This window comes from Arachis ipaensis, chromosome B01, assembly GCF_000816755.2.
Source record: "Arachis ipaensis cultivar K30076 chromosome B01, Araip1.1, whole genome shotgun sequence".
Taxonomy (NCBI): domain Eukaryota; kingdom Viridiplantae; phylum Streptophyta; class Magnoliopsida; order Fabales; family Fabaceae; genus Arachis; species Arachis ipaensis.
The window spans coordinates 124,324,301-124,346,698 of record NC_029785.2 but is presented as its reverse complement, the minus strand read 5'-3'; the positions used below and the strand labels follow the sequence as shown (position 1 = coordinate 124,346,698).

The following is a 22,398-nucleotide window of genomic DNA, read 5'->3' as shown; positions in this document are numbered from 1 at the left end:
TCTGGATTTATAAGAAAAGAAATACAACCTGTTTTAGATAGAGAAATTTAATTAGTTTAAAATTTTAACTCGATTGAATATAAATATTTAAATTTATTAAATTTTTATTTTGTAGTCTAACTAATAAGTACATGTCAGTTAGTTTTATAAAATTAAAAAAAATATTTTTTTATTTTTATTTAATTAAAAGAGCGTTTTAGTAAAAGTGGTGATATAATATATATTTTAAACAAAAAAATTAAATGCTTATGTGAAAAATAAATTTTACATGGCTAATTATTATTTGTCTATATTTTAAAAGGGTAATGCTAGGGAGACAAAAAAAAACAGCCAGAATTTATCTTATTTAGCATTCATTAATTGTCGCAATAATTAATGAATGCTAAATAAAACAAATTATGACTGTTTTTGGCTAATTTTCTTTGGTTACCAAACATTATTTCTTGATTTGTTAATTTCTTTGATTTGTTAAATAGTTTCTAATATAAGAGGTGTCTCCTTAGATTTTTGGAAGAATCCAGTATCGAAAACGCTGAGACGGAAGTTGTGAGTGAGCTGAAGTGGCTACTAGAGCAGAAGATTGAAGTCGGCCAGGACAAGGAGGCGCTCTTCATTCACACCTTTTGCAAAAAAAAATTATTTATAATTTGCTTGATCGGAATGACGAGGCGAAGGAACAATTTGCCAAGTATCAAGAGTTGTCACCAAAGAAGTTTGAAGTGGAGGTAGAGGACTGCACAAGAACTCGATTCTCTTGAACGTGATGCTTTCCAGAAAATTGCTCAACTTCACAACTCTTCTACCCCCTCCTTCTTCTCAACAATTCAATCTACAACAACATCATTTTCCAAAACCACCGTCTGCCAACCATTCCCAACCCTTCCCACCAAACCCCATTTTCGATTCCATCCTCAAAGGGTAAAGTTATCATCTTTTTTCCGTTTCATGTTTCCCATTATGTATTGTTCATGGGGTTTGTCTAGCTTTGCTTTCCTTTTTGCTCTTGTTGGGTTAAATTTGTCTTTTGGTATGTGGGTAATTTTGTTAAAGTGTTGTTCATGAGTGTGTATGCCTCATTTTAATGTTACAAAACAATGCAAAAGAATCAAAAGATGTTTGGTACTATAGTCTTTACCCTTTAGTATTCTTCCCTGTACTCTGTGGTTCAGATTTTGGAAGGAGCATTGTGGTGCACAAACTAACTGACAAGTGCATCGGGTCGTACCAAGTAATACCTCAGGTGAGTGAGGGTCGATCCCACGAGGATTGAGGGACTAAGCAACAATGGTTGATTAATTTACTTAGTTAGACAAGCAGAAAATAGTGTTTGAGAGTTCAAAAGTATTAAACAGTAAATTCAGAATATCACAATGTAGGCAAGTAAATAAGTTGGAAAAACAATATGGAGAAGGCAGTTAAGGCTTCAGAGTTATCTATTTTTCGGATTGACTTTTCTTATTAATTTATTTTAATCATGCAAGATTTAATTCATGGCAAACTATATGTGACTAGACCCTAGTTCCTTAGACTTTTCTAGTCTCCTCTAACTTTCATCAACCGTTAATTTCTTGGTCAATTAATTCCAATTAGGGGGTGAAGTTTAATTCTAGTTATCATGCTACAAAAATCCTAATTATCTAAATATAAGAGGATTATATGTTACGTATCTCGTTAAGTCCAGATAATTAGAATTTAGGAGAAATTATTTTCAAGCTGTTGTTCAAGTAAAGAGCTTTTCCAAGTTATACAAGAACTCAATTAGAAAGAGAGTCATACTTCCGTTCCACCCAAATTCATAAGATAAAGAACAAAAACAATTCTTAAATTATAAATCAGTACATGAATTAAAATACAAAAACAATAGAATCAATCCATACAAATAGACAGAGCTCCTAACCTTAACAGTGGAGATTTAGTTGCTCATGGAAAAGAGTGAAAACTAGGATTTTCTTAAACTGTAAATTTGGAATGAGGTGGAATAATGTTGGCATCCCCCGAAGAGAAGTTTCTTTTCTCTTTTATATCTAATCCTAATTAATTTAAAATCTATATTCTAAAACTAATATAATATCTTTTTCTATTTATAAAAATTAAAGTTTAAATCAGAATTAAGTATAGCAATCAGCGTTTTCTGCGTTTTCTGCATGTCACGCGTACGCGTTGGTCACGCGTACGCGTCGATGGTCTTCTTCGCGTGTCACGTGTACGCGTCAGGGACGCGCACGCGTCGCTGTGCAAATCTCCAAATCACGCGCGTGCGTCAGGTACGCGCACGCGTCGCTCCTCGCTGGTCATCTCCTTTAATTCTTGTGCTCGTTCCATTTGTGCAAGCTTTCTCTCCATCCTCTAAGCCATTCTTGCCCTATATAGCCTTCTTCTCTTTTTTTACGGAAACTTCATCAAATCCAGTCGAATGCTACCTAAAATAAACAGAATTGTACACGACTCAAAGTAGCATCCATAGTGGCTAAAAGATAATTAATTCTTGATTAAACTCAACAAATTGAATGCAAATTCACTAGGAAAAGATAGGAAAGATGCTCACGCATCACAACACCAAACTTGAATTGTTGCTTGTCCTCAAGCAACCAAAATAAGTGCAAGATTAAGATGTGAATTTGCATGAGAAGTGAGAGTTCAGTTATGCTTGTGTCTCTTCTTAAAGTGGGATTTATCTATTGCAATTCTGAATAGTTTTGGCATCTCACTCTCCTTTGAATCAGAGGAATGTCAATGTCATGTGGAATTATAATTCGGATCATATTTTGTGTTCTCTGATCTTTATACCTCAGTTAAATCCTTGAACACAGCAGATATCCCTTAATTCTCAATTAACTGGTGCTTTGCACCTTGAGCCTAGCCGTGACTTTAAATGTTCTGTCTCAAGGGTTAATTGACATAAGAACACCACAAGCACTTAACTGGGAAACTCTTTTTAAGTTTTGATTTTTTTCTTTCAGCTATTCCCAGACAGTGGTGCTCAAAGCCTTTGGCATACTCTACTAATTGTAATTGATCTCAACTCTAAATGTTTTGTCTCAATGATTACTTGACACAAGAACACCATAAGCATATGACTAGGAAAACAACTCTTTAAGCTTTTAATCATGTTTGACCTCCCTAGTCATTGATGCTCAGAGCCTTGGACCTTGGTTTTATATCATCTTCTCCCTTTTTTTTTGCTGTTTCTTTTGCTTCAAGGATTAACTATCACTAATTTTCAGAAAATTCATAATACTTCTCTAAATTCTTTTTCCTTATACGTCAATATTCCTTGATTCAAATTCAAACATGCACGGTTTATGTCATGCATTCAGAATCACAGAGAACACTACCACATTTGATTAAATGAGACTACTCTTAAAAAAATAAACTCAATTTCTCATGCATTACATCCCCTTTTTCTTCTTTCTTTTTGATTTCATGCTCAGTGCAATACATGAGACACCTTTCAGAATTAAAGCAACTAACAGAAATTTTGAAATAACAGAACTAAACTAGAACCTAGGAATCTAACTAATAAAGGATCATGCAATAAACAAAGAAAAATATAAAAAAAACGGAACATAACATAGTAAGAGCGGGAAGGAATATAGAATGAAAGGAATTCAACCACCTCAGTTATCCTAGTGGCCGTTTTATTTTTCAGGCTGTACTCATCTGTGAAGATGATTCACCTCCCTTTGGTACCATAAAAATAAACAGAAAAATCATCAGCGAAGTGACAACACCAAACTTAAAGATTTGCTTGTCCTCAAGCAAAGAAGAACTGAAAACAGAGAGGGACATAAAAAGACATAAAAAAAAATAGTATGATGAAAGAAGAATAAAAGGATAAAAGAACAAGAGAGAATTAGGATTGGGGGGTGGATGATTTGAAATCAGGCGCTGAGATGGTTTAATTGGGCGTCGCTTGTGACGCGTACGCGTGGATCGCGCGAATTTCAAGCGACGCGTACCCGTCTGGGACGCGTACGCGTGATGTTGGTTATGTGAATGGCGCAAGGGCAGCCCCGTGCACGTACAACTCTCTGTTCAGATACGCACGAGAGCCAAAATTGTATATGACGCGTGCGCGTCGTGGACGGCCAGGATGGGAAAACGACGCACACGCGTCAGGGACGCGTACGTGTGATGGGGCTTGTGCGCCCAGCACAGCTCTAGCCTCACACCATCATAACTCTCTGGCCAAACACCTTTTAAACCGATTTTACATGGTCACGCGTGCGCGTCAAGGACGCATCCGCGTGATGGGCTGAAATCGCAAACAACGCGTACGCGTGAGGGACGCGTGCGCGTGGTCTTGCTTGTGCGCAAAGCACGCTTTCAGCACCACTCTGGCCCAACTCTCGGGTCAATTCCTTGGTGGTGCAAACTCACACATGATGCGCACGCGTCCAACACCCCTTTTTTTTCGAAGTGTTCGGTTCCTGTTCTAAAATAGCTGCATGATCAGAACACACGTAAATTGAAAGAAAAACAGTAAAAACTCAATAAAAATCAAATAAATAAGAAAATCACTACTACGAAAAATAACTAAGGATACGAAATCATCGGGTTGCCTCCCGACAAGCGCTTCTTTAACGTCACTAGCTTAACGGTCAGTGCTGCTAATTCAGCAGATGAGCGGACCTCTGGCGATCGATCTCGCCTCCAAGATAGTGCTTCAACCTCTAGCCATTCACTATGAATTTCCTATCAGCATTCTCTTCCTGTATTTCCACATGACCATATGGTGAAGCTCTGGTAACCACAAACGGTCCTGACCACCAGAATTTCAGCTTCCCGGGAAAGCTCTGATGGCAATCTTCTTGTCGTGTAATAACTTGGTTCTCTCCTTATAGAGCTTGGCATTCTCATAGGCTGAATATCTGAATTCATCAAGCTCATTCAACTGAAGCATTCACTTAATTCCTGTAGCTTCTAAATCAAGATTCAGATACCTGATTGCCCAGTAAGCTTTATGCTCCAGCTCAACTGGCAAGTGACAGGCATTGCCATAGACCAACTGATAAGGGGACATGCCAATAGGATTCTTGTAAGCTATTCGGTATACCCAGAGAGCATCATCAAGCTTCCTAGACCAGTCCTTTCTTGAAACACTGACGGTCTTCTCTAGAATCCTCTTAAGTTTCCTATTGGAAACTTCAACCTGTCCACTTGTCTGAGGGTGATAGGGGGTTGTCACTTTATGACGGACTCCATATCTCTGCAGAAGAGAGTTCAGCTGTCTGTTACAGAAGTGACTTCCTCCACCACTAATGAGTGTCCTTGGGACACCAAACCGGCTAAAGATATATCTCTGAAGAAAGCTCATTACCACCTTGGCATCATTGGTGGGTAGAGCCACAGCTTCAATCCACTTGGACACATAATCAACTGCCACTAGGATATAGTTGTTTGAATGTGAAGGTGGGAAGGGTCCCATGAAATCAATGCCCCACACATCAAACAACTCAACCTCAAGAATCCCCTGATGTGGCATTTCATGGTTGGCAGGGAGATTCGTGGCTTTTTCACATCTGTCACAGTGCTTCACAAATTCTCTTGAGTCCCTGAAGAGAGTCGGCCAGTAAAACCCGCTTTGAAGGACCTTTGTAGCTGTCTTTTCACCACCAATGTGGCCGCCATAATCAGAACCATGACAGTGCCAAAGAATCTGTTGTTTTTCCTCATCCAGGACACATCTCCGGATTATACCATCTGAACACCTTTTAAAAAGGTATGGTTCCTCCCAAATGTAGTACTTGGCATCAGTCAATAGCTTCTTTACTTGTTGCCTACTGTACTCCCTTGGAATAAAATTCATGGCCTTGTAATTTGCAATGTCTGCAAACCATGGAGTCTGCTGAATGAAGAACAATTGCTCATCCGAAAACGTCTCAGTCACAGCTGTGGGTGGTTGTACTCTTGCTTCAGGCTCAATTATGGAGAGATGGTCAGCTGCTTGATTTTCTGACCCTTTCCTGTCTTTTATCTCAATATCAAACTCCTGAAGGAGCAACACCCATCTGATTAATCTTGGTTTAGAATCCTGTTTGGTTAGAAGGTACTTCAAAGCAACATGATCAGTATAAACAATAACCTTAGAACCAATTAAATAAGACCTAAACTTATCAACAACATACACAATAGCTAATAATTCTTTTTCTGTAGTTGTGTAATTCTTTTGGATATCATTAACACACGGCTAGCATAGTAAATGACATGTATAAGCTTGCCATGCCTCTGTCCTAGAACAGCTCCTATAGCAAAATCACTAGCATCACACATCAACTCAAATGGTAAATCCCAGTCAGGGGGAGCTATAATGGGAGCAGAGGTAAGGTTTGCTTTCAGAGTTTCAAAAGCATGCAGGCAATCAGAATCAAAGACAAAAGGAACATCAGCAACCAACAGGTTGCTTAATGGTTTAGCAATTTTAGAAAAATCTTTTATAAATCTTCTATAAAATCCTGCATGACCTAAGAAACTCCTGACTGCCTTAACATTAGCTGGTGGTGGTAATTTTTCAATTACTTCCACCTTTGCTCTATCAACCTCAATTCCCTTACTTGAAATCCAGTGTCCAAGAACAATACCTTCTGTAACCATAAAATGACATTTTTTTCAATTTAAAACAAGGTTTGATTCTTGACACCGTTTCAAGACAAGAGATAATTGCTTAAGGCAGGATTCAAAAGAATTACTAAAAACAGAAAAATCATCCATAAATACCTCAATGAACTTTTTAACCATATCAGAAAAAATTGAAAGCATACACCTCTGAAAAGTTGCTGGAGCATTACAAAGTCCAAAAGGCATTCTCCTGTAGGCAAATACTCCAAAGGGGCATGTGAATGCTGTCTTCTCTTGATCTTGAGGGTCCACTGCAATTTGATTATATCCAGAATATCCATCTAGAAAACAATAAAAAACATGACCAGCTAACCTCTCAAGCATCTGATCAATGAAAGGCAGGGGGAAGTGATCCTTCCTTGTAGCAGTGTTGAGCCTCTTGTAGTCTATACATATTCTCCATCCTGTGACTGTCCTTGTAGGAATAAGCTTATTCTTTTCATTCTTGATCACTGTCATCCCTCATTTCTTGGGAACTACCTGCACTGGACTTACCCAAGGACTATCAGAAATAGGGTAAATAATACATGCTTCCCATAATTTCATTACCTCTTTTGGACCACCTCTTTCATAGTTGGATTGAGTCTCCTTTGTGGTTGCACAATTGGTTTAGCATCATCTTCAAGGAGGATCTTGTACATACACTTGGTTGGACTAATCCCCTTCAAGTCACTAATGGTCCACCCAAGAGCTGTTTTATGGCTCCTGAGCACTGAAATAAGCGCCTCTTCCTCTTCAAGATTCAGGGAAGAGCTAATAATCACTGGATATGAATCATTTTTATCCAAGAACACATATTTCAAAGAAGGAGGTAAAGGTTTGAGCTCAAGCTTGGGAGTTTCCTCCTCTGCTTTAGGTGTGTGAACCATAGCCTTCTGGGGTAGTAAATCATCAACTTCCACTAATTCATACTAAGAAATAGGATCCAGAATGTCATCAAGTACCTCAGTTTTCAGTACCTCTTGAACAAGTGGTTCAATAACATCTATTTTCATACTCCCTTCAGAATCATTAGGGTGCTTGAGAGCTTCAAAAACATTGAGGACCACCTATTCTTCATTAACCCTCAGGGTTAATTCACCCTTTTGCACATCAATCAGAGCTCTACCTGTAGCTAAAAAGGGTCTACCAAGTATAATAGAGGATTTTACCTCCTCTTCCATGTCTAATATAACAAAATCAACAGGAAAAATAAATGGTCCTACTTTAACAAGTAAATCCTCAACAACACCCACATGTAATTTAATAGAAAGATCAGCAATTTGAAGAGAAATACGAGTGGGTTTTACCTCCTTAATTTGAAGCTTTTTCATCACTGAAAGTGGCATTAGATTGATGCTAGCTCCAAGATCACATAAAGCTGTCTGAATGGTGACATCTCCAATGGTGCAAGGAATTATGAAACTCCCTGGATCTGGCATTTTCTCAGGAAGGTTGTGTTGAATTATGACACTACATTCCTTGGTTAACACCACTGTTTCTTGTTCCTTCCAATTCCTCTTGTGGGTCAGCAACTCTTTCATAAATTTAGTATAGAGAGGCATTTGCTCAAGAGCCTCTGCAAAAGAAATGTTGATCTGTAGCTTCTTGAAGACATCTAAAAATTTAGAAAATTGTTTTTCTTTGGAAGCCTTCTGAAACCTCTGAGGATGTGGCATTTTTGGCTTGTATTCAGGAGCCTTTGGCAATGTAGGATAAGTGTCAAGAGAGTCAGGGAATGGGTTGTCTGCACGCTTTGGAGGGGCGTGCTCCACTTCTTCCTTCTTCTCCTCTGGAGATTCTTTTTCAACTAACTCTCCATTGACCTTGGTCTTAGAGCCAGCTACTTTACCACTTCTTAATTGAATAACCTTGCAGTCTTCTCTTGGGTTCACCACTGTATCACCTGAAAATGTACTTGCAGACCTCTCAGGTATTTGCTTGCTCAGTTGGCCCATTTGCACCTCCAAGTTTCTAATGAAGGCTCTGGTTTTCTACATAAAAATCCTCATCATCTCCCAATTAGAATCTTCTTGGGATTTAGAATTTGCCTGCGGAGGTGATTGTTGTTGATGAGACTGAAATTGGCGGGTATTGTGATTGTTCTGTTGGAAGCCGCCCTGAGAATTATTGTTGAAATTCTAAGGTCTCTGAGGTTGATCCCTCCACCCAAAATTTGGGTGATTTCTCCATTCCTGATTGTATGTCTTAGAGTACGGATCATTATTGGGGTTTCTGGGACCATTTCCCATGTAATTTACCTGTTCAGAAGAAGATTGAGCATAATCATAATTATCATTTTGCACAAAATTACCTGTCATGTCATAAGAGACCTCTTGAGGTGGATTTTGGGTGTTGATAGCTGAGACTTGTATGCCACCCATCTGCTGAGTAAGTAGATTTATTTGCTGAGACATAAGCTTGTTCTGAGCAAGAATAGCATTAAGAGCTTCTACTTCCATAACACCCTTCTTCTGAGGACCCTCAGAGTTCACAAAATTCCTGTTAGATGAGTATAAATATTGGTTGCTAGCAACCAATTCAATAAGCTCAATAGTTTCTTCCGGTGTCTTCTTCTTGTGCAGTGAACCACCTGCAGAATTATCTAAGCACATCTTGGACATTTCACCCAAACCTTCATAAAAGATATCTAGTTGGGTCCATTTGGAGAACATGTCCGGAGGGCATTGCCTAGTCAGTAGCTTGTATCTCTCCCAAGCTTCATAAAGAGTTTCACCATTCTTCTGCCTGAAGGTCTGAACCTCCACCCTAAGCTTAGTCAGCTTCTTTGGTGGGAAAAATTTAGTAAGAAACTCAGTAACAACCTTGTCCCAAGTATCCAAACGCTCCTTGTGTTGGGAATCTAGCCATAGCTTTGCTCCATCCCTCAGAGCAAACGGGAAGAGCATGAGTTTGTACACCTCTGGGTTCACTCTATTTGTCTTCACAATATCACAAATCTGCAGAAAATTAGAAATAAATTGATTTGGGTCTTCGTGGGGAAGACCATGATACTGGCAGTTTTGTTGTACCAGGGTGACCAATTGTGGCTTCAACTCAAAGTTGTTCGCAGCTATAGGAGGCACCACAATGCTTTTTCCATAAAGATCTGCAGTAGGAGCAGAGTAAGACCCAAGTACTCTTCTTTGTTGCTCATTTCCATTTGGGTTTGCCACATTGGCATTAGCAACATTGTTAGGATCCATAGTGGATTCTACAGCCTTGTAAAGTTTTGTTTGTTGCAAACGTCACCTGAAAGTCCTTTCAAGTTCAGGATCAAAGTCTAAGAGTGGTTCCTTGTCTCTGTTCATGTGCATAAACAGACAAAAGACAAGAAAGGATAGAACTCTCTACGTCAGAGTGCAGAGAATTTCCAGTGAGGTAACCTGAGTAAAGAGATAAAAATATTGAATAAAACAAACAAACACTAAAATTCGAAAATTACTATCAAAATTAAGACTAAAAATTTTTAAAATTATTAGACAAATTAAATAAGAAAAATTAAAATAAGACTAATTAGGGAACAACAAACTTAATTTCAGAAATTAAGAAAAATATTAGTATTAAATTATTTTTTTTGTTAACGAGAATCAAATAACAAAAGAAAAAAAAGAGAAATAAAACGAAACAGGAGGGGCACGAACGAAAGAACAAAAGAAAAAAGAAAAGAAAAAAATTTTGACGGGAATAAAAATGTGAGGGTCGATCCCACGAGAATTGAGGGACTAAGCAACAATGGTTGATTAATTTACTTAGTTAGACAAGCAGAAAATAGTGTTTGAGAGTTCAAAAGTATTAAAACAGTAAATGCAGGCAAGTAAATAAGTTGGAAAAATAATATAGAAAAGGCAGTTAAGGCTTCAGAGTTATCTAGTTTTCGCATTGACTTTTCTTATTAATTTATTTTAATCATGCAAGATTTAATTCATGGCAAATTATATGTGACTAGACCCTAATTCCTTAGACCTTTCTAGTTTCCTCTAACTTTCATCAACCGCCAATTCCTTGATCAATTAATTTCAATTAGGGGGTGAAGTTTAATTCTAGTTATTATGCCACAAAAATCCTAATTATCCAAATATAAGAGAATTATATGTCACGTATCCCGTTAAGTCCAGATAATTAGAATTTAGGAGAAATTGTTTTCAAGCTGTTGTTCAAGTAAAGAGATTTTCCAAGTTATACAAGAACTCAATTAGAAAGAGGGTCATACTTCCGTCCCACCCAAATTCATAATATAAAGAACGAAAACAATTCTTAAATTATAAATCAGTACATGAATTAAAATACAAAAATAATAGAATCAATCTATACAAATAGACAGAGCTCCTAACATTAAAAGTGGAGGTTTAGTTACTCATGGAAAAGAGTAAAAACTAGGATTCTCTTAAACTGTAAATTTGGAATGAGGTGGAATAATGTTGGCATCCCCCGAAGAGAAGTTTATTTTCTCTTTTATATCTAATCCTAATTAATTTAAGGGTAAAGTATATTTTTTGTCCCTGAAGTTTACTAAAAGTTTCAAAATTACCCCTAAGTTTCAATTTGTTTCAATTTTATCCCAGAAGTTGTCGAATTGCATCAATTTTACCCCTGAACGTTAACAGCGTTAAAATCACTAACAGACGTTAATGACGTGGCAACAAGGAGTTCCATGTGGCAACTATGTGTGTGACTCATTTGTAAAACGTTTTTTTAAATAATTTTTAATTTTTGTTTAAAAATTTATATTAAAAAAATAAAATAGGTAAAAATCCCATCATGAAACCCTAAAACTAACTTCTTCATTTACGTCTGCGTGTTCGTCTTCTTCATTCTCTGTAAGAATCAGAAACCCTAAGGAATGGCTTCCCAAGGCTCTGTATCATCACAAAAAAGTAGTCGGCGACGAAGAACGCTAACGTGCAACTGTGGTGAACCCCCTGTACTGAGATGGTCGAAGACACCAGACAATCCCGGCCGGAGATTTTGGGGCTGTGTATACTTTGATGTAAGTTTGAGTGCTTTCTCATTTTGATGTCTTCTTGAGTATCTTCAATTTCTTTTTTTTTTTTGTGTTTATGTTGCAGATTGGGAAGGAGGGCACATTTTTTTCCTGGGCGGATGGAGTTGCAGAGATAGAAGAGGCTGAGGTTGCAAGGTTGAAGATGAAGATTTCCACCTTGAAGGCTAAATTAGTTTATGCCAAATGCAAACTGTTGGTGGCTGTAATTTTTGGTGTGTTGGGTTGGTTTATGGTGATTCTAATGGTTTATCTGTGGGTGAAGAATGGAACCCATTTGAGGTTAGGGAACTAATGCGTTTGTGACAGATGAAAATAGCAGAGTAAGAATAGGATGGCTGTTTGTAAACAGTTTCAAAACTGTACTAAAGTCGAAAACTTGTTAATGTTGTTGTCCTTGAAGTTTAATTTATGTTTCAAAAGTATCCCTAAAAGGATTAAAATAGTTTGGCACTAAAATTGGCATTAAGAACCTGTTGTGACAATCCTTTTATAAAGTTATAGAAGGAAAATCTGAAGTAATTATTGGAATAGGACCCAAAAGAATAAAAAAATAAGTAATAATTGGAATGTGTGTTTGCAGTAAAAGAATCTTCTTTTTCTATGCTGACTATGCGCACTCAATAATTCAAATTTAATTATAAATAGCAGCTACATACTATTACTATCCCTACATCTAAGAAGCCATAGACTAAATTGGCTTAGACACAGAGAGTTAGAGTGAGAGAGTTCTGTGACATGATGAATTCACTAATTTTCAAGTGTGTTCTGCTTATGCTTCTGTCCTGCAGATACACCATAGCAGAAACCAAAACAGAGTAGACCAAAAAGAACACATATATAATTCACATGGACAAATTCAATATGCCATCAAGTTTCAATGACCATCTTCAGTGGTATGATGATTATAGTGATTATAGTTATCATACAATCTTAATATAATGATTATAGTTATCAAGACTAATTCACAGCAAACTCGTAATATACTAAAATACAGAGCAAAATCTTAATTACACTAAAATACAGGTTAGTAGATTACCTTTTGTTGGTCAGACATGAATGTGCTACGAAGTAATTTCTCTGCTCCTATATCATCAATTAGGTTTGAGAGGAACCATGTCCATGAATCTTTTGTCTCAGCCTCCACGACTGCATATGCGATCGGTAGCATCTGGTCATTCGGATCCCACCCCATAGCAACCAAAAGCCATCCTCCATATGGTGTCTTCAAGAAGCAACCATCAAGTTAATGTACCCAAGTTTTCCAACCACATCATAAGCCTCTATAACACTCCATCTATCTCTGTCACACCAGTCAACCGTTGTCACCTTACCATCAACATACTCAGTTTTACCCTTATCACTACAAAACCTACCCCTGTGATGAACTCTAACACTGAAATCATCCATCCTGCCGTTATAAAAACATTTTCAGACCAAAGAACAGAGTAACTAATAGTTCGAAAATATAGACCACGTAAAAGTTATATTTTTCACAAAAACTCAACAGAAATCCCTCAATCCCTGAATGTAATAGAACCCTAACAGCAATCAAGACTGATAAAGAAAAACCCTAAATCCTAACTGTTCAAACATGCAGTAGCAAGATTGATCAGAATCGTGGCCTACCTCGTCGGAAACGATGATCAGAATGGCGCTACCCCAGACTGAATTGTTGATGACTGAATGCTATCCGAGACTCCTCCCTCAGTCTCGACGGCGTCGCAGCATGGGCCGTCCTGCCCCTCCTCGCGGCGGACTCAAGAAAACGGTGCGTCGTCTGACCACCCAGCAAGCTTCCTCGACTGATTCTGTTTTTCTGGCTGTGTTCCTTCGTGCCACAGGGAAGATAAAAGGCTTATGTTTGAACAAGGAAGCCAATTCGTTTACTGGGGTTACTCAGCCATGGGTATTTTGGGGGTTTCACCTTTCTTGCCACATCACACGCTTCACTTTGCCATATCACTAACGTCTGTTACTAATTTAAACGGCGTCAACTTAAAGGATAAAATTGATGCAATTCGAAAACTTCTGGGATAAAATTGAAACAAATTGAAACTTAGGGGTAATTTTGAAACTTTTAGTAAACTTCAGGGACAAAAAGTATACTTTACCCTTAATTTAAAATCTATATTCTAAAACTAATATAATATCTTTTCCTATTTATAAAAATTAAAGTTTAAATCAGAATTAATTATAGCAATCAGCGTTTTCTGCGTTTTCTCTGCACGTGGCGCATGTCACGCGTACGCGTCGGTCACACGTACGCGTCGATGGTCTTCTTCGCGTGTCACGTGTACGCGTCAGGTACTCGCACACGTCGCTGTGCAAATCTCCAAATCACGTGCGCGCGTTAGGTACGCGCACGCGTCGCTCCTCGCTGGTCATCTCCTTTAATTCTTGTGTTCCTTCCATTTGTGCAAGCTTCCTCTCCATCCTCTAAGTCATTCCTGCCCTATATAGCCTTCTTCTCTTTTTCTGCACCATCAAATCCAATCGAATACTAACTAAAAGAAACAGAATTGTACACGACTCAAAGTAACATCTATAGTGGCTAAAAAATAATTAATTCCTAATTGAACTCAACAAATTGAATGCAAATTCAACAGGAAAAGATATAGGAAAGATGTTCAGGCATCACACTGCTCATTGTGTGTTTGTATTGCAATCCAGGAGCTAGAGCATTACCCTCCTCATTGAAACCAGGGACAAAACAAGGTAAGCTTCTTTCCTTCAAAACCTTAACATTTGTTTCAGTGTCATTGTTTATGGCTATATTACTTGTCTCTAATTCTATTTATCTTCCATAACAAAAAAAAAATGGTTATAAACTTAGATGTAATTTCTTCTTGTTTTTGAAATATCATTTGTTGATCTATTAGCATTTGCTTTGGATTTTGGCTTTATATGTAACCAGATGAGCCTTCTAAAGAACTGCCGAAGTTTTCTGTCAAACTTTTTCTTCATTCCAGTGGGCATGTTGCGGTGAAATTCCAATATGACCAGGTTTCACATGCTAACTTCATCAAGAGTATTGAATTCTATATTTCTATCAAAAAATTTGAATTTTCCATAATTAGGGGCTGTCTTTGACCTTGAACAAGTTCCTGCGTACTCATTCTCTATAGGCTATGTTTCATGGCAGGTAATAATTTCTGCTTTTCGGAGAATCCCTAGAGCTTCTTGGAATGCAAAAGAAAGGTATCTCTGTCTCTCCTCCAGCAATAAGTGTGCGTGTTCATCCTAGCACGCTTGTCTGGATTGCTGTTTTGAGGGCTTATTTATTTGAAAGTTATTGAGTCTGCAGGTTATGGATGTTCCCGCTGTCTTCCTTGTCAAAAGCAGAGAAGGCTCTAGGAGAAATATCTAATTATAAAGTTCAGGTAATAATTCTTCTATTTTCATTTTCTTTATAATTGGGAAACTGATGTTATTATTTTCTATCTGAATGAGAATTGAGCTTGGCTTATATAATTCCTTTGGGGGGAAGCTGGTCAAGTGTTTGGGATTCCATCCATATAGTAGCTGTTATAGCAAAGTAGCTTCCATGATGCATGGTTTTTTGTCATCCAATAGTTTAAAATATGTTCAATGTTGGTTAAATTGGTCTTTTCTTATTGCTTTTATTGCAGTCGGTGCCCCTTAATGTGGGACCATAAGTTGAATGAATTAAATTGGCCGAACAGTGTAGTGAAAATGTCAGCATATGACATTTTAATACGTATGCCACAATTATTATTGGTGTCAACGTTGGCTGGTCTGAGTGGTGACCAAAACAAACACGAACTGTAAACTAGACTATATGTTAATTCTTATATTTCATCCATCTTCCTGTCGCCCCAAATCATTGTGTATGCTTAATTTGAAAGTTTGATTGCTTCAATTTTTTTTCTCTTGTTTCCATCTTTCTATTTCATATGGGCTAGTGGTGGTTATCACGTGTAATATGTTGTGATCACTGCAGGCAGGTTGCAAGTTTCTTATATTTGCGCACCATCAGCCAATGATAGATGCGATACATGAGTGCCTTCTTGTAAGACCATTTCGGTTTTACTCATTTTTTTTATATTGAAAATTATAGACACTTAAAAAACTGTTGAAATCTTCCAGAAGAAAAAAGTGGGTTGCATCCGGATTGATGGAGGTACACCCGGTGCATGAAGGCAACAATTGGTTAGGATTTTAAGAAAAGGGTTATATCAAAGCGGCTGTGGTATGGTGGTATTTTTCGTTGTGTATTTCTTCCATGGGTTTCCGTTATAAGCATCTTTTCTGTTGTATGGGTTAGTTTTTGTGCTTGAGATAATGATTTCATGTGACACGTTATCATGCAGCTATCCATTAAAGCTGGGGGAGTTGGATTAACTTTAACTGCTGCAAGCTTTGCAGAACAATCCTGGACTCCAGGTGATCTGATTCAGGTCAAAGATCGTGCTCATAGAATTGGCCTGGTATTCTCACACTCATTAAGTAGAAAGGAGAGAGTTGTTACTAGTTGCATGACAACATTAAGAAAACAGATAATCTCAAATGAAAAGAACTCTCACATCTAAATTTTTGAGTAGCAAAGACAACATGTGCTCTTCTGTTTTTTTGACTAGTTAGTTCTTGTTTGCAGGTCTCATCAGTAAATATATACTAATTGTTGGCAAATGATACGGTTCACGACATCATATGGTAGGTTCTGTTATTTCTGCAGTCTTTCGCTGTTTGGTATAGCATTGACTTAACATTTATTATGCATTGATGTATAAATTTTTACATCATAGAGATGTGGTGCAATTCAAACTGGATAATTTGGGGCAGGTACATTTCTACATCTTGAACTATCATATGTAATGCAAAATGTACATAATGCTTAGCTTCAAGGTTTCCATTCTGGTTTATATTCATATTTTGTCAAGATTTATACTCAAGTAGTATTTGAGAGTTACTTTTTGATGTTTTTGAGAAACCAATCTGAATTTTAGTTATTGAAAAATCAGATGTTAGATGGCCATGAGAACACCTTAGTTGTGCCAAATAATCAGCCATTGAGTAGCCCTGCAAAGCATACTACTATTGAGCATAGCCCTTCAAGGTAGAGAACTCTTAACCAGTTTGTCAGAAGATGTGATAACGTGGATAGGTCAGAAGTCGGAACATCAGCCTGAACTGAAACGGCCCTGTCAGTCATGACTTGCAAGATATGCAAAATGGATTTCCAATTTCTCAGATAAGTGGCCAGGGGCAAGTGAATCGGAACTTAAATGTTTATGTCTACATGCAGAACCAGATGTGCTTACATGGGGAATTCACCTTTGATGACTCAAATGCCTTTTGAAGCTGAAATCCATTATACAACAAATAATAGATTTTGAATAGAACTGACTACACTAAACTATGTTGCTTGTGCTGGAGATAATGGTTTGGTTATGTGAAATATGTATTGGAAGAAAATGTTGATAAAGTCACCCATCAGATTTTAGGTTTCCACTTCTTGTTCTTAACTTTTTGCTTCCCTGTCTTTTGTTTTAGTTTGGGGCTCTGTACAGAGTAGTATATTATCATATATGAATGAGACTTGTAAATTTCTTTACTCCATACGCATGTATCATTATATTTTGTAGCAATGATCATCTTTGAAAGAATAGACTCATAGAACCCCTCTATAGCACTTCGTTTAAAACTGACCACTACATTAGCTTATTTTGTTTAGGAACATGACCTATTTTGATAATGTTAAAAAAATCATGTCAGGAATGACATTAAAAAAATTAAAAATAACATCATTATTTTCCTTCAATCATTTAGAAACTTGATTTGAATTTTTATAACCCGGACGGAAGATTATTTTTGCTTTATCATCATTCTTATTATTTTCTTGTTTTCTTAATCAAATCAATAATGTATTCAATCGATAATATTATAAATATGACTCAAATCAAATTTTTAAACTAAATTTTTCAAACAAACGCGTGGCGCATATGATGACCAAACTTGGAGATCTCCATGGTGTAGGCACTCTTCTTATGGACAGTCACTTGTAAGAAATCTCGCTCCATGGGAGGAGCCCCACCCTCAAGTTGCAATGCTGCAAAGTCCACTGACAGTGTGAAAACTGAGAAGCATAGCGCCGATGAATTAGATTCGAAATCATATAGACTTCCAAAGAGTATTGCACACAGCTTGCCGTTGCCAAGGTCAACAAAATTTAACCTGGAATCTTCTCCCACACTGGGTTGAATACCCTCAAAACACTCATCAAGGTATTGATATAATGCAACACGGCTATTCCGGTGGTTAACGAGAATGGCAAGGACCTTGTTCAAAGGTGTCTTAGGAGGAGGTTCCACCACATATTCATTTGTGAGGCAAACGGTGTAGTTGCTGCTGCCAAGACCCGGAAGGGACACAGAAATGTACGGGTGATAAATAAAACTACTGTAGTTACCACCCGCAAAGGTGTCTATGAAGTTCGAAAGATTGTTCTCAGCGGCCGGTTCAGTCGTCCAATTCTCTTTTATGGGGTCGAAGCGGGCCAAACAGGTGTCTCTGTTTCTCCTCGATGAAAGAAAGATGTTGTTGTCGAGGAGGAACATGTTAAATCGGAAAGGTGGGTCGCTGACGGTCGGAGGAGCCATTAAGGGTTTCCAAGTTCTAGATCCAGAACAAAGAACGTAACAGTCAGGTGAACCTTTGACCGGTGATTCCATATAGAAGTAATAAACATCGCCTGAGCCTGGCGTGTTTGCCATGAATGCTTTGTCAAAAGGGAGCGGTGCATCATCCAGTGATTCCGCACGCTCAAAACTGCCCTCCCCAAATTTGAATTCGTAGATAGGCCAGGAGACCCTCGCACTCCCGATTCTACCCGGCTCCCCGGACACCATATAGATCTTGGAGTCGAACTCGAAAGGACACATATCAAACTTTGGAAGTTTCAAATCGAAATCGAACTCTGGTGGTGGCAAACAAGTCCAATCTTTGACATCAACTTCTTGTTTCTTTAAATTGCTTAGTTTGATCACGAACAACTTTTCATACGACACAAGGCAAAGGCACGCTTCCTTCGCCATTTCAACCTGCTCCGTTTGTCCTTTTTTTTGACTCAGCAACATCCAATTCCGCCATCACTCTCTCCGATCGAACGAGATCGATGGTGCTGCGGCAGCAAAAAGCTAGGAAAGCACTGGAAAGTTAAAGGTTGTGAGGTCCCTCAGTTAAAGGTTGTGCTAGCAAAAATGCCTGCACATGAGGATAGGGGCTTCTTGCTCCATGCAAAAAGGAATTAAAAAAAAAAAGGATAAAATATATTTGTTGCGAAAGTCACGTCAATACGTTTAAAAGGAATATTTTTAAATAATTAAAATTTAATATATATAATTGATGAAACTATGTTATTTTTATCAAAATTAGATTAAATAAATTAATTTGGCCAAAAAATCGATAAATTATATCTTGAATCGGTCTACAATAAATTTAAAATAATAAATTAAAAATTAAAATTTAGATTCTTAATTAATTATTTAATTACAAATTTTAAATTTTAGAAAATTAGAATTAATAATTATACACATTCGCACTACATACTATTATTTCCAATTTTACTATAATCTCCTAATTTCTTGTTCATGCTCAAAATTTGTCGTCAATCTCCGGTCCACTCCCAAAACTCGTCGTCGGTATCGGAGACGGCCATTCCGATGCATCAAACACTGCCGTTTTTCCTAACGCCGTTCAGCCGTTGCCCGTGCACGCCGCCGCAATCTCATCCCGCGCCGTTGTACCCACCATAGCCTGTCGACGCCGATGCATCCCACGCTAATATCGCTGCAACCTGACCGCGCGCAATATTTTTTTATTTAATTTTATAAAAAGACTTAAATATCCTTTTCTTTATGTTGGACAAAATCTATCTCTTTAAATTAATCAAATTTTAAAATTGAGCTAACTTATATTTATAAACTTAAATAATTTAAAAATAAAGCAACATCTGATTGATTATTCATGTACAGTCAATCATGCTTATACTCCTCCATAAACCCTTATTTCTGATGTTCATTCATACAAAAAAAAAAAGAACACATCTAAAAAACAAAAAAAAATTCAAAAGAATTGTTCTGGTTTTCTTCATCTTCCTCGGTTTTCTTACGTCTCTCTCAAAGAACGTCTCTCTCTCAATTCTCAGACTGAAACTCTCTCTTCTCTCTCACACTAGCCCACTACAGTCTCTTTCAGTCACACTCGAATCTCGTCTCAGTCACACTCGCTGGCGTCTCCACGTGTCGCGGCCTTTCCTGGGATCCTCGTTGTCGGCGACAGAAGCAACTCATCGGGTCGTCGTCGCTCGTCGTCTTCTGGTTTTGGGACCTCGCCGTCGCCGTAGACCGTAGTCCGTTGGTGGTCCCTGCATCGTCACTTCTCCTGTTCTGTCTTTTTTAGATTTTTCTTCTCCTTGTATTTTGAGATGATGTTGAATTACTAACCAATTAATTCACATTGTTTCTTATCTAAATGTTGTTGTAAATCATTGTCGGTAAAATCATTATAATAATTCTCTTAAAATTGTTCATTTTATAATAATTGATTCAAAGAAGTTGTACCAACTTGATCTTGAAGAAGAAACAAATTATCTTTTGACAAAGAGGAAGAAGAAGAAAAAGAAGCCCTTTCCCAGTGGAGCTTCCACGGCACCTGCCAAATTTTTTTATACTTTCATAGAATTCAATTGCAATACCGTATCTAATGCGTTTGTTTGTTGTGTTTCAGGTATTTCTAGGAATTCTTTGCACAAGAGGTGCACCACTGGTGGAAAGAAGAGGGTTTGAGGTTTGGAGAAAGAGGAGAAAGTATGCTTTCACACTATTTTTCAATTCTCTGTTTTTCTTAATTGTTTTTTCGAAGTGCCTTAGTTTCAAAACCAAAATTCCTCCCAAACTTCAACCCTCGTCTGAATTTCAACCCAAATTCTCTGTCCATATTCAATACTAAGATGATGGCACAGAACTTTGTAGTTGATTTGAATAAGCCCCTTGTTGATCGATGATTCTAATATTTACTTGGATCACTGATTTCAGGTTATTGCTTTTGGTTCATATTTACAGCTGTAGTAATTTTTGGTGACTGATTTTGAAAATTTTTCCCAAATTAACGTTATTACTTGAGATTTTATGTGTGTGGACATGCAGATGGCCTTCTATTTTCGTTGTGGTAAATGATACTAACGGCTATAACAAACAAATTAATAAAATTGTGTTACTGCACATATATAAGAAATCATTAAAAATTTTCAAGTGCATATGCTCTATTTTCATGTGTCAGAGGTGGGTGGATGGTGTATCTAAATCTATGCCATTTAAGCAAATTGCTTTGATACTTCCCTAGACTGGCATCTTCAATTGCATTTGGCGTTTACTTTTCTAGCCATGTAACTTATTCTCAGTTGCTACTGTCTGGTTGTTGGTTGAATAGTGCAAGTTTCATTCTCTCCTCTTGATCATCCTTTATTTCTTTTGCCTTTCTTTTTGTATGGTTCGAATTTTGGATTCTTTGAGAGTAGTTGTTAAGATTTGATTCGTGGTTGCTGAATCGTACTAGCGTGTGAACATTTTAGAATTTATGGCCATCTGAACTAGGATTACATAAAAATAAACATATATAGAACTTTCTTTTATCTAGGATGTCACATAAAATAGGGTAAAGATTTAGGAAAAAAAAAGGAGTGAATCATCTCTAAACAATTTTGCAAACTTCAGCAGAATTAAATGACATTTTCTCATTTGACATGATGGAAATAAGATTGCAGGATGATTAGCATTTAGCATTACTGAGTGGGTTTGTTTTGCAAATGTGGTTTCCCATGCTTATTTCTTGTTGGATTTTCCATCATTGTTGGAATTGAAGCTGCCAAGGGGTTCAAATGGCTTCTAAACAAGCTGAATATGTGTTCAGGAAGTGGTAATAACTCTGAGAACTATAGAGTAGATAGCCTGCAATGCCAGAAAGGGCATGGTTGTTTAAATGTATGCCATTTGGAACTCTCATTGCTAATGTATGAGCTGCTTGTGTGATGGCTGCCTTTCCACCGTAAAGGAAGCAGTAAATTTCAATTTTGCTACTCTGTCTCTCAGTGCTCCAATATTTGCTGCATTTGTTAATCTCTAACCTAATAATAATAATAGATTACAATTAAATTAGATACCAATGAGAAATTGTTACAATTGTGTCTAGATACATTAGATACCAATGAAAAACATTATGCAGATATTACTGAAGATCAATTTGATTTTCACTCATATTGCTTGAGGAAAATGACTTTGCGTACTTATGTGAAAATGCTTAAATTTCAAGACTGGTTGCACTCACGTGTTTATTTTGAGAAAGCAGCAGCTGGAGCTATCAGGTGAATGTCATGTTTTCTTTTGTTGGTTTATTACAATTGTTGTTATATTTATTAATGTTGTTCATGCTTTGGCTAACTGGGTTAGCATATGTGGGAAGCCCTACACTACACTTCCTATTCTTTACTAGCGATATCAAAACTATAATCAAATTGAGAAACCATATATATCTCAATAATCTCAATGATCTTCTTTAAGTAACCCTTCAGAAACTACTTATACTGCCATATCTATTACCCATAATTCGAACAGCGATAATAGTCATACTACAAAATTAGGGTAATTATAAATTGTTGGTTTAATTTATTTGGTTCGGTGTGCAGGAAAAATAAATCAAACATCTTGACCTAAGGAACAAACAATTAAGTCCACACACTGTGGTCCATCATAACTAAGCCAAACCCTATCACAAGTCCA

At 37.3% G+C, this 22,398-nt stretch overlaps 1 protein-coding gene across 15 annotated transcripts in view; it reads left to right on the top strand.

Moving 5' to 3' along the window:
* The window catches only part of LOC107635950 (SWI/SNF-related matrix-associated actin-dependent regulator of chromatin subfamily A-like protein 1), a 94,804-nt gene that overhangs the window by 12,560 nt on the left and 59,846 nt on the right, over positions 1-22,398 (top strand). The window contains exons 1-5 of one of the 15 annotated variants that reach the window (XM_021103261.1): positions 520-1,119; positions 14,273-14,317; positions 14,517-14,605; positions 14,745-14,800; positions 14,907-14,949. In XM_021103261.1, coding sequence (XP_020958920.1) covers positions 1,095-1,119; positions 14,273-14,317; positions 14,517-14,605; positions 14,745-14,800; positions 14,907-14,949 — 258 coding nt within the window. In that variant the 5' untranslated portion in view covers positions 520-1,094. The other 14 variants (XM_021103256.1, XR_002347634.1, XR_002347632.1 and 11 more) reach the window with 14 other exon arrangements.